General features: G+C 44.9%; 1 protein-coding gene across 1 annotated transcript; it reads right to left on the bottom strand.

The window, feature by feature from the left end:
* Positions 1-1,975: 1,975 nt before the first annotated feature.
* Positions 1,976-7,577, bottom strand: LOC119386602 (neprilysin-1). The gene is made up of 2 exons (XM_037653890.2): positions 7,269-7,577; positions 1,976-6,191 (listed from the first exon to the last, which is right to left on the bottom strand). The coding sequence occupies exons 1-2, from the start codon at positions 7,575-7,577 to the stop codon at positions 4,974-4,976; spliced, it is 1,527 nt and encodes a 508-aa protein (XP_037509818.1). The 3' UTR covers positions 1,976-4,973.
* Positions 7,578-13,396: the final 5,819 nt, after the last annotated feature.

Genomic DNA, 13,396 nt, shown 5'->3' with positions numbered 1-13,396 from the left:
TTTGAAACCCCTTATATGATAGCAAAAAACAATTGCATATTTGATTGTGCCGACTACAGTGCATGCCACCGTCATTAGGAAGCTGTATGAAAGTGTTGTGTGATGATTTTGATTTTTCCAGTTATTACATTCCTTAATTCTACTTTGATTTGCCCCAAACAATTTGTGGAAACTTGATGTAAGCTGTGTTCTCATTGAGAGGGATTGCCCTACTATGTGTATAAAGCAATGCTACTTCATTTATCATCAAAGTATTTTGCCACCAAATTCTGTTCATGGTAATCGGAGACACTCTTGTTTTTTTTATATTTGGACTAAACAAATGGGGCAAATACATCGAACGCATAGGAGGACAAAAATCGAGAATGCACGGGGCAATTTCTAAAATCCTTGTGGTTGGTACCCATAACCGAAATGCATGTGTAAACATGTGGAATTATTGTCTTTTGGCCCTAAAGGAACTTTTTTTTTTGTTTGGTAACTGTTAGCTACCCTTGAAACTGGGATTTGTAAATTTTGGGTTTTTAGCACACAAAAGATTAGTATTACTGGAGCCTTGCTGTTGATAACTAAAGGGTGTATGTAGTTATTGTACTGGTGACGTGTTAAGGGAGAGCTGAACAAAAAGGTTGACTGTAATGTTGACTTGCTACAACACAAAGGAGCAGCAGTGCTGTTGCTGTGCGTTGCTTCGCATTCCCCTTTCATGCCGCTAGAAGTATGTAACTGTCGTGGCAGTGCTGTGCAAGCTTGGTTACATTGCGCAGTGGGACAAGGTAAGCAGGTAGGTTGAGTTCATAACTGGGCTGTAGTGCTGCTATTTTTATGTTTTGTTCGTGTTTTATGTGCATTTCAAGTAATAGAGAAGGCATCACAGAGAATGTACTTCTGTGCTGCCTTCTTGGATCCGAAGGAAAAGGAATTCTTGGTGAAGTGTGCTTACATCATGCAATGTTTGTTGGATGTAGATTTTAGTTTGAGATTTTGTGGAAACTCTCAGTGGACTAGTACTAGCGCCTTCAAGCCAACCTCCTTGTGTTCGTATCACAATTCCCATGATGCTGCTGTTTCATTTCCTTTTTTGGTGGGCTCATGAAAAAAGAAAAAATTGACGAGTGCACGCGCCTAGCGACCACAAGCCAACGGCCTCCGACGCCGCTCCCATCTCGGGCTCCATGTTCTGGTCACAATTCCCAGCATGCTCCATTATGGCTGGGCTTCAAGATTTTTTCGTGACGTACGCTCCCTCCCAGTTCTTTATTTTTTTCCTCCATGCTAGAAACTTTTAGTAGACATGGTGGAATGCGCACTGGGCGACAAAATATGACACACTGGTTTCACTGCAAATCTAAAATTTTGCAATGTTGGGGCATGACGCTTCTGATTTAGCAGATCACACACGTAGGCCACAAAAAGTACCGAAGGCTGACACAACTAATTAAGACTCATGAGACTGTTTGGCGTAGCCAGGGCTGGGCAAAGATACTTTGAAATTGTATCGCGATACGATACAAGATACTCAGGCAAGAAGTATTGGAGATACAGATACAAGATACTACCGCAATTATTGTATCCCATAAGATACTTGCCAATTGTATCAAGATACTTCGATACATTCGCAAATTTGTTGTTATAGTCCCTCTAATGAAGTAGCGAACGCCTATGCACGAAAAGGTTTGCTTGAAAATTTCTTTAATGTGACCAATTTTGTTTAATTTTAATGAAATGTGCGTTAGTATTTCAAAAGTATTGTCCTTCTTGCTCCAAGTGCTTTAGTTTACTTCCGACAGAACTTATTGGGGTTTGTTTTGGCTGCTTAACAGGACAGCTCTTCATTGATAGCGGCTCTTGCTTGTCATTTTTGTAATTGAGGGGAATCGCTGCTCAGCTTGCCGACCAGCTAGCAGGTTGCGATCTAATCACAAGTACTTCAATACGAAGCCTTCGCACGATGGCGCAAATACCGGTGTGGAGTTTTACCTCGTCTGTAAAAGAGCGTTCACGCAATACCGAACCACCGGTGTACAGTAGGAACAACGTTGCTGGCGATATTTTTCGTGACGCACTGTGTATGCGTAGAGCTCGTAAAACTGCAATGACTTTTCATGTTCTACTTATCTGCTGGCGTAAAGGGTTCGTCATCAATATATTCACTAACGTGCAATCTTTTAACAATTTTTCTTCAACGAGAGAATATGTTCACCCCAGAAATGCCTAATACCTATTGTATTGTCACGTGGTGGTAAGAATAAAGAAGGCGGCAGTCACTCTGGTAGAGACTAAACTGCTCACTGAGCAAACTTGTGCCCAGAAAACTAAGCAACTCATAATACAAGCAAAGCACTCTGTACACTGATAGCGGCAATAAATGTCGTTGGCCTTCGGTATTCTGATCACAGATGGAACGCATGGTCACATCTGCGATCGAACCTTCCAGCGTTACCGATGGTGCTCGCGTAAGCTCCCGAATGAACTACAGTGCTCGCGTCCTGCGCATAATTTTAATAATAATTGTTGCAGTTTTACATCCCAAAACCACGACATGATTATGATGGACGCCGTACTGGAGGGCTCCAGAAATTTCCACCACCTGGGGTTCTTTAACGTACTCCTAAATCTAAGTACACGAGCTCGAGCATTTCGCCTCCATCGAAATGTGGCCGCCGCGGCTGGGATTCGCGCGTAATCTTAACGCAACAATCTGAAACAACTGCGAAGCTTCCGATACTTTTGGTGCTCGAATCGAATAGCGTATTCGAACTACTGAATATTTTTCGAATAATCAGCACCGATGGTGCTGATACTTTCGGTGCTCGAATCGAATAGCGTATTCGAACTACTGAATATTTTTCGAATAATCAGCACCGATGCTAGAATCGAATAGCGTATTCGAAGTACTGAATATTTTTCGAATAATCAGCACCGATGGGAAAGCCTCAAAAGAACAAAAGGTTGGAAGAGCGAGGGATCACATTTCTTGTTTTAATTACTTAATTACGAAGATGCATAAGTTCGAGCTTTTACGGGATGCGGCCGGCGCGACGACCATTTCCGGCGCTTTTACATATCGCTTGGTTACAGTGAATCCGGACTGAGTCACTCGTGCGAAATATCTTAAGTGCAGATGATACACTGCCACTCTGCAGGGCCAACACAGCTGTGCAACACAACGAGCAACCGAAGAATAGCAACATTCAGTTGAACATAATGGCGCAGGCGTCTTCTTTCAACATGGCGGCCTGCGGACAGCAGAGAAAGACCCCGCGGAAGTAGATCGTTTCGGAGAGCGGCCGCTCGCACATGTTCCTGCCGTCCGGCCGGCCACAGGCCTGGAGACACCAGGCAGCGAACAGCAGGCGCGTGCCTTGCAAACCCCACGGAAGCCTCTGCACACCGAAAGGAAAAGTGAAGGCGTCAGGATTGTGCAGCGCCGCAATCAGAGCCCGGAGTGACATGAATCGTCGCATGTCACGCAGCTGCGTGGGCCGCAGTTCGGGCAGTGCGATCCGACGGCCCAGGTGGCAGCGGACTTGTAGGGCGAACTCGGCGCGCGCCTCGTGGTCCCATTCGTCGTAACCATAGAAGAGCAACGTGGTCAGGGCGTCCGCAGCCACAGAACCGACGATGGCCAGGCGAAGTTCCAGCGGCGCAGCTTTGCTCATGAAGGGCAGCGCAGACGCTTCGGGGAGCAACTCAAAATCTTCACTCTGCGGGCGCGTCTTATAGTACGCCAACTCATGTCTGGGTGCAATGGGTTCGTCTGAAACGGAGGAAGTACACGGACAGAAATCTCATGAGCGCCCACGAACGGTAACCTGAATGCATGGGACACGTGCACGTTGCTTGGCTGCAAAGTTGGATTCGTTGATAGGCAGGCCCATTACAACTCTCAAAACAAGACCAGCCTGCCGACAAGTTACATTTGTATTTGAATGACTGAACACTTACAAGTGCGCAAGCTCATACTTTGTCTCGGATCCACTGGGACATACATACATGTACGTATAAACTGGCTTGCTGTCAGACATTATTGCGTTCGCCGATGTTTGGTCACGTTGGAAGTACACATACGAAACTGGAAGCACAGCTAGCACCTTTGGATTCAACTGATGCCCGAGTCTAAGACGCGGCTATTGTTCCTAGTTGTGCGTATAAATGAAATTACGTTTCAGCATTGTTTCCTGTCAAGAACCTCTGATTTGGTGACGTTGTCAGAAAGAGCAGTTTATACCGTTCTTTTAATGGCTTACTCACAAATGTTCTTCGACTGGTGCTTCGAGGTCTTATAGCTTTGAATTGTTCTAAACAACTGACAGTTACGTCTACGGCTAACGCCATGCTTTATACATGCCTTACGTCTGGTTTCCTGTGCCTTCCACACGTTGTGCAACCTTCGCATTACGGCTGTACATTGCCCGCTGTTACAAAGTGCCTCCTCGCCCGCTGAAACAGATGCAGGTGAGGAAAGTCTGGTCTGTGCATAACTTCGTCCGAGTCTACTTTGGTATCAAAATATTGAGAACTCAGAGCTGTGGTGTGTTCTTCCTTCTTGTCCTCGGCGTGATTGTGCGCTGGTGGGTTGCAATGCAACTTTGGTATGTTTCTTATCGCACGTAGTAAGTACGGGACTCGAAATGCATGGCCTGTGGTAAGCGTGAGACAACGTGGCTTCCACTGACCTTTCACCTGTCACACTGTGCACGCCTTAACCTATCCCCTTTTCACGTCCACTCTACGTGAGCCGGGCAGCCAATCCCAAAGCTAAAACAACCGAACGGCGGTCTGCTACACTTGAAATCGCTGAATAAGCATTAGCTGGTGCGCGAGAAGGGCTGAAAGAAAGCGGAAGGTCCGGAGTAGGCGGTTTTGTATGCCATATCATTTCTCAAGGTATCTTCGACCTCGGCCTATTTCGCTAGGCAAAAGGCTCTGTGCGGAGCGTTATACGTAAAATCCCCCCCTCCCCCCAAAATTTAAAAAGAACACGCACTGTGAATGCAAATTTCGCCATCGCGTTCGGTCACAGAGTCGTCATATCCAAGGCGACGAACTATCGCCTCGGCAACGCGTCTCCAGTTCTCAATGAAGCTGTGCGACATGTCGCTGTATTCAGCGTACGTTTGCTCGAGTCTCGCCGGCTTAGAGGCTTCCAGCATGTCTAGCACAAGGCCGGAGTCGTTTCGGTAGTCCGACACGTGGAACGTTGGCTTGAACCAGGGGTCTTGAGCGAACACTGTCAGGAAGCCCGCGTACACTCGTCTCAACAAGTCATTTATGCTGTCGACAACTTCCCCGGTGAATGACTGCAGGACGTGCTGGGAAGTGAACGCCGCACCCATGCTACTGCGAACAACGCGAAAACAAAAGCGCGATCTTTCCTCCGTGGCCTGGGCTTCGTCTGCGTAATGGCGGATGAAGGAAGGCCCGTGGAAGACTCGCATGTACGTTGACATTACAAACCATCTTATGTACTGCTGCGAGACTGCGGCTCCCAGCTGATAAGGAAGAGCGAAGTAGGCCCTGAGGAAACTGGGACTTCTTAATCGGTATGTTATGTTACGGCTCGTGATGCCATAGCAGGAGAGAAGAAAGACAGTCCACATCGACTCGGGCACAAACGGCAGTATCCGGGAGCGGTTGCTTTCCACGCCTCCGTCTCTTTGCCTCAGGGACATGACCAGAAATCTGCGTACTTTCTTCTGCAAGAAATACAGCTTATCAGCGGACATCGCGTGTGCCTCGTCGTTCTCCAGGTACTTGCGCAGGGTGCGGTACTGCTCGACGAACCTCGCACGCGTCTCGCTTCTCCTGCGCGAAGCGTAGTCTAGAAACGCGCGACTGGGGCGCATGGTAAGGACGAATCCGCCGTCAGAACCGTCGGCAACACGTTGCTCTTTCGAGAGGGAAACTCGAACCGCCGTCTCAAACTGCATCCGAGCGTTCAGAAAAAGCGTGGCGTTGACGAACTCCGATTCCTGCTTCCAAGTTGGCAGGAAGAGGCCCGCCTCGGCAAGCGCCAGCTGAAGTCCGCGCGCTTCGCTATAGTTGAAGGCAGCCAATTTTTCGCATGACTGAAAGAACATGGCAGCTTTTTGCTGTGCGCTTTGGCCCTTGGTCGGAACGTGGGCCTTCCTGTTGATCTCGACGACGTCATTCGTGAACTTTTGCTGCCACCTCTGGTGAAGTGTTGCCTGCGGACACAGACGCATAAAAAAAAAAAGTTGTAGTGAAATAAACGTTCCGTAGTGGTGTTAGCACGGCAAAAATATAGCAGTGACAATGGAAAGTGGTTTGGGGTTTTTTTTTTCTTTTTGAAAAGGCCGATATGCAAGATGCAGAGAGAAGGAATGCATCATTTTCAAGTCAAAGAATTCTTAAACGATTACGTAAAGGGAACAAGTTATCAGCAGACGCAATTAGAATGTCGAACCGGATCATTGCAATTTTTCCGTGTTTTTCTTTTTTTCCTGACTCCTGGGCGTATTTGTGATTTCGTAAGGTTGTCTAAACTGTAGGCCACACAGACACAAACATTTTATTGCCTTTTGCAATCTGTCGTTTTACCGCAGAAGATGCACATTTTCACATTGCCAAAACGAGACGTGAACCTATTAATGCGGTGGTTCAGTGGATATCAGTCATCGTCATGCGAATACTGTGCATTTTCACTTCAGATGTAAGATGTCGATTAGGTTTGGGGTTTCACGCTTATGTGTCTGGCCTGCTGGGAACAGATCTCTTCTCCTTGAAAGAAAAGAAAAAGTGCCTGCCAGCCGCTGCGGTGCACGTTTGTTACGCTTCTTAAGCACAGTTTGGCCACATGTATGCATCTTTCTGCGTAGTATACATGATTCGATCATCTTCTTACAGTAAGCTTTCTAATTAATGTCGCTTTTTGTTCTGCCTTTGCCCGTTGAAGCCTGCGCTACCATCAATAAGACTGTCTTTGCCCTTTTTCCAAGGTTACAAAGATCAATGCTCTTAAGTGTGTTTTCTATACTTTTGAAATAATTTCCTTCCAGCATTTTAAAATGAACTTCTGCGCTTCTTGCTTCTATTATGCTAGTGGTGTTATTATGTTAGTGGTGCGCTATTGTTTCTGTTTTTCCTTTCTCGATCTCACCTGAGTTGCGTTTATGCTTAACTCAACTGTGACATTTTTTTAAAACCAGGCTTCCGTAATTTGGAGTCCTGAAGGATAGAAAGGTGTAATGCACAACAGTCGAAAGTACGCTTTAAACGTTCTACAGCATGCCTCATCGTTTTACCCCGGAGGCGTCGCTGCTGTTCCAACCGCCGCAGACAAAGTCGTAGAAGCTGTCGCAGGGATCCGCGGACAGGTTTAGACTGTGGTACAGCTGGGCGGCGAAGTTCAGGCACTGGTCGCTGCTGCACCGCAGGTCTATGATCACCAGAGCGAGCACCACGAGAAGACCAGGCACCGCCACGAACGAGACGCACGCGGCGGCCAGAACGAAGGCAATGGATCTCCTCGGCAGTTTGGTGGATGAGGCTGTTGTCGTTACCGGTGTCGGGGTTGCAAGCGTGCTTCTGGGTTCTGGCAGGGTGAGTCCCATTGGCTCTGCGTGTAGCAGGTGAATAGTGACAGAAATAGAGGTTATACACCAAGCTGTGATGCGTATATTTATGCAAATATGCCTTGTGCGTTGGTTAATTTCGTTGTTCTCTCTATGCCCTCGAACAACGGGAACCTTTATTCTTCGAGTTTCAATTAAATGGAACCAAGAAAAAAGATTCTTACCTGCAGCGAACGAAGAATGGGCGTCGTCGTCGCATGGTTGTTCCACAAGATTGTCGTCGGCGTGGCATTCCTCTTTCAAGTTCTCTGCACCTTTAGAAGAAGGGGAACATCGGTGGTCTCCAGATATTTCAGCGTTAACAGTTTCTTTCTTTTTTTCCTTTTCTTTCTTTTTTTTTTGAAAGGCACCTGTGGCACATAGCGTAAATCTACTCACTAAGTTGGATTATTCGAAAATGAGGACATCAGTTAAACTGAAAACCAAAATGTAGAACGGAAAAATACCAGAATTTTGTTGATCAACTTTTACTCTATATAACAATTTCCTATATAGGCTTATACTTGGCAGTGCACAAAGTCCAATTACATGTCCGCTTGGAGCAAATTTAAAAACAATAGGAGCAGTTTTCACATAGGCGCTGTCGAACGCGCGATTAAAAAAGCCTGGTGTTTCACTTCCGTTTTATTGCCGAAACAATTTTTTACATATAAAGGCTAAAGAAGTGACTCGATCACCGAAAACATTTCACGCAAACTACGGGAACGCACTGGTGTCTTTGTCAAATCTCGTTGCAGGTTAGTGACTTTAAGTCGCCGATTACGATTACTGAATTGCAATATTTGCTGTAAGGCATTCAGTTTTAATCGTTTTAGCGCAGGAAACGGCCTAAAGAGAGCGTGACATACGATGAAGACGAGGCGTTTTCGTTACTTTGCTTACTGCATTAAAAGCTTGAAATGAAAGATACCGATATGGTCAAACATTTGACACGTCTGTTTTGTTTGAACATTCACCGCGCAAACTTCGTTGATTATTAGAATGGGCATTTTGATTTCTCGTACAAATAATCTTTGCCCGCGAGATTAATCCATGTAATCAATTAGGATTTTGCTACATGAGATGGGCCTATTTTTTTAGAATTCTGTCAACGATAAAAAAAAAACGCTACCCATGCATGCGTGCGTGCATGCGTGTGCACGCACACACGCGCAAGCGCAGTTCACTTGCACAAACAGCATGATTTATTTCCACTGAAGCATGATTATCAGCTCATACTTTACTGTAGTTACAGCGCCGTACACAAGAGCTACAGCCAAGCGCGTTTCTAAGCTGGTATGTAATACAACACGTGAACAATTTCCTGAAACGTAACCTATACATATACGTTTCCCGCCTTTCACGGATCTTCGTCGCCATTTCAACCGAGATATATAGGAGCGGATATGGGATAATATACCTATATGCGTGTGTCCAGATAAGATCGAACACGAGGTCCCGGTCACCATTCCCGATTTGAATGAAATTTACTGTAGGTCTAGGCATTAGATCCAGAACAATGGTTTAGAAGCTATAGTTTTGTGAAAAAAAATTTGTTCGCCTGAAAAAGAAAATATAAATTTCGACCGCGAAAACCACTTTTCCGCCAATTTCGCGATTTCTGAATTTTGAGCGCACCTATAGGGAAAAAAACGATACACTTCTTGGTCATAATATTTATTCCCCTCAAAGAACAAGTTAAATGCAATCTTATGAGTCAATTATTTTTTTTTTACCTGTCGAAGCACTTTTGAAGAAAAGAAATCACAAACTTGGCAAATCGCACAAAATACCTGTATTTCAGGAATTTATTACTGCAAACAAGTTAAAAACTAAGGATAATAAAAATCGGTACATATTAACTTTGGTATTTGCGCTCTCTTTTAAAATAATTTCCGTGGTTTTATCGCGCTCCGTTTCACTCCATGCATAATTGTGCTGAAACGTAAGTGGCTTACCAAAAACGCCGAAGTTTGAAAATAATTTTCTGAAAAAGACCATTTTTAATTTTTTTTAAAAATCCCTCTGATTGAAGTCAAGGACGTCGTCTACCATTCTGCATAAAAAACGTTAGATTATTTTGGTTGCTAACAAGCTATAATGCGTGACATGTGACGAATCAGCCTCGCTGCCGCGCCCGTTCGTTATCTGCTGAAAATCGAGTATAAGTTGTTCAAAATAATCGTACGCCATATAATCACAAAGCAGCAGCTCCACAACAACGAATTCGCAGCCAGGTTTCATGGTTCAGCAAGCTTTGTCTTGAAATCAGCCGCTTGACAAACCCGCAGCAGCGGCCGCTCGATGCTGCGGGCGCTCACATTACAATCATGAGGGTCGCTTCGACGGCGGGCGAGCTCCGCTTGCGCGCCAAACTACGCTCAGAGGACGAACGAGATAAGGAATGCATCACTGTGACAGTTCAAGGCTGTTAAGTACAAAGAAAAGCCATATTATGCAGCGAAAACTCTGCCGGCAATTTTGCAGTGAACGCCTTCAGTACAGCACGCATGTATTTTTTTCCCATGCTCTTTTGCCCGAAGCAGCAAAATATAGTGATAAACGCGCGGCTTGCGTTGATTATATTTGCGTACGCGCAAGAATACAGTATTGTAAAAGCGGTGCTTTATAAAACAAAGGACTTGGACGCACTTCTGTTCGCAGCAGGCTGACAAATGTTCTGGCACGAAATTGCGAACAACTGTAGTTAGAGTTGTTCGACCATCGTAAGTACGTATGACAGCTTTCTTTAGGTGTCAATGGCTTGCATTTGTGCCATATGTTGCTGATAGAGTGAACCTAATTACCTTTAGGCCGTCAAAAGAGAGGAAGCGACACATGAACGCACATGAGTCCCCACAGAGGACTCGCGCCTACCCATTTCCTAAAACTTCGGCAGGTGTTACAGTCTTGTAGAACAAAAAGGCGAAAGCCTGGTTGCACTCATGTAAGAAAAATGAACCGAAACAAGCAAGTATATGTGTCTGGTTTTAAATCGACCCTTTGAACGCCTTATGCCAGCGCTTTGTTCTTTGTACATCACTTTCAAAGGTGTGCAGACTTTTGCTCACCTTTAAGTGAATGTCACACTCAGCATACGCATGCACTTCAGCATTCTACGCTTCCGCCACGCAATATTACACCACTTAACGTGACTTCTTGCCCGACATGACGAGTGTATAGGGTCATCTGACGGAGCAGTTTCAAGTGCTGGGGTGGCTCTGCGACAGAATACGTGGGTTCGATTTCGGCTCGAACCCTGATTTTTATTCTTTGCGTCCATCGACGTGACTACTACATAGGGTCTTTTTCCGAAGCAGCTTCAAGCGCTGGCGTGGCTCTATGGTATATAATACTTTACAGGCACGTAGAATACCTGGGTTCGGTTCCGACGCAACACCTGATTTTTCTTTCCATCCCTCGGGCTTTTATCGTTACGGCGTCAAGGTCACAGACTCTCAGAGGGGAGCTCCAGCATAGATGCCTTAAAATTACGCTTTAATGAAGGACTTTCAGTCAGTCAACGAGCAGCTAGCGGCACGATTTCGTTATGGTCATTTGCAATCATTTACAGCCATATGGTATTGCGCGGAGTCTATGCCGAACGTTTTTAGCCATGCAGGTCCAGGCGTATTCTGTGTTAAGCTTTGTTCAACACAGTATTACTATATATCCAGGCGCCCCGGAACATAGAGAGGCCCACAGTGTAAAGCAATTAGAACGACGTTATTATTACATAATGTGAATAACCTAGGTGATTTGCTTATAACGGTCTTCGACTACCATGCAGGGTTGCCAGCTCCGCTTATAATAAGCGGATTTGGGCTTCTGTTTACGCCGAGTCGCTTGTAGAATTTTCCAGTCGCTTGTCGCGTTTTTTGGGCTTATTTGCATTTTCCAGCAAATATAGTTATTTTAGCCATCATCGCGTTCACCAGTAGTGCCTTTGTCGTTCACAATTAGCGGGTTTATCGATGACTTTGAGTAGTTGAGTGTTGAAGTCAAGCATACGTTGGGGCAATCAACAAGTAACGTTATTCATGCATTGGCAAACGTGCATTCAACCGAATGGAGAAAACCTTTGAGACAATGTTAAAAAGTAAATTTGTGCTTTCATTCAACGTTGCGCATATTTTCGCTTTACAATATCATTAAAGTGATTTTTTTTTCAACTCCCCTTTATATTTGAGTGACATTTTTTTATTATTACTAAAAACATTTTCAAGAATGGGAAAATTCAATATATTTCCGCTTATTCTGGGCTTTTTAGCGAAAGCCGCGCCGCTTTTCTTGGGCTTCTTTTGCGATGGTTATTTGCTTGTTTGCTCTGTAGCATCTGGCAACTCTGCTACCATGGCAGTGTGAACCTAAAGCTCGGTCAGCTGCGCCTGCTACCTGGTCGTCTCTGAAGTGTAGAAAGACTTTGTCATTTACACCTTAGCGTTACGTTTACCAATGTATATTCGTGGTTGATATCAGTCACCGATTGCCGAACGTAATGCCTACGGTGATTATAACAACAACAACAACAACAACAACAACAACAACAACAACAACAACAACAACAACAACAACAAACGAAGTGTAGAGCAGTTTCTGTGCTACTTCGAGTATCAAAAGTTCGTCCTTCGCGCCTCTCTCCACCTCCTACAGAAGGAAGACCTTTCTGGTAGGACAAGATCGCGAAAACGTGTACACGGTTTTGAATATTACAACTGCATCACTTCTTCGAATCCTGAAGAGCAAGCCGCACTGAACGAAAATATGTTACACTGGATCTTGACTTCCCTTTCTTCCCTAATTTTTTTCTCCCCGTTTCCCATTTTACCCGCGCAACTGGGCTCTTTATTGCTTGATCTTGATATATGTCTCAATCTCGGTGCACGCCTGCATGGTAAGCTGAGTGAGAGAAACCCGCCCTGCACTCGTATATCAGTATCGCAGGGATGTAGTTTAATAAGTGCTGGTTGCAAACTCATGAGAGTTTTTCGCCGTACACTTTCAATGCAAAATTAGCGGCTTACCGTTGACTGTAGTTACAGATGCCGTAGTTACTGGTGCCGTAGATACTGATGCTGTAGCTGTTGCTCTTGCGTCCTGAACATTTGACGTTGTCACGTTGTCCATAGTAAGCTTCTTCTTGTTCTCGTGTACAAAGACGCTTACCCACTGCAGGTAAGGCCGGTGGTGCGTAAGCAGGGATTTTTAAAATAATGATTTTTAGTGCAAAATGTGTCGATCAAATCAAATCAAATCTTAGCTTACGTATTAAGGCATTGTTGATAATGCTTACTATAGCTGTAAAACAGTAGGCAGTAAAGGTCACTCGCCGCAGTCGCACAGTTGCTTCTTGTGCTGTTACCTTCTAGTATGACTCCAAAATTTTCGCACTTCTGTCCCCATCTAAAGGCGATTACTTCAATAGGTTTAATTGATAAAGCCAATTAAGTGTAAGTGGACAAGTATGATAATTAATCGTTCTGCGGGGTACTTCTTGTCGATTTATCGGTTATCGATACTACCATATCCCGTCTAACGCTCATGATATTGGCGATTTTGATAGCCGGTCATTCAGAAACTATAGTCGCATCCGCGCGTAGACGGTCGTGACCAGGCTTATATCTATATAACTTTGAATCGTAAGATCGTGTTATGAAAATCGCCATTTTGAAACAACTTTTTCGCCGCTTCAAGAACTGCTTTAGTGACCCCGAAAAAAGTTGTCACTGAACTCGTTAATTCCCTGGAAATGTACTATTCTGTGGCGCATTTTCGTGCTGTGATGTTTTCTGCTGTGATTTGTGATGGTGCTTATCTGA

Source organism: Rhipicephalus sanguineus, chromosome 1 (assembly GCF_013339695.2).
Source record: "Rhipicephalus sanguineus isolate Rsan-2018 chromosome 1, BIME_Rsan_1.4, whole genome shotgun sequence".
Taxonomy (NCBI): domain Eukaryota; kingdom Metazoa; phylum Arthropoda; class Arachnida; order Ixodida; family Ixodidae; genus Rhipicephalus; species Rhipicephalus sanguineus.
This window is presented reverse-complemented; position numbering and strand designations above follow the sequence as displayed.

What these genes read in the sequence shown, in the direction of transcription:
- LOC119386602 (XM_037653890.2), bottom strand. Translation starts at nt 7,577, where the DNA reads ATGGGACTCACCCTGCCAGAACCCAGAAGCACGCTTGCAACCCCGACA. An exon ending in ACAGCAGCGACGCCTCCGGG is followed by an intron (nt 6,192 to 7,268) that starts GTAAAACGATGA and finishes CTGTGTCCGCAG; the next exon opens with GCAACACTTCACCAGAGGTG.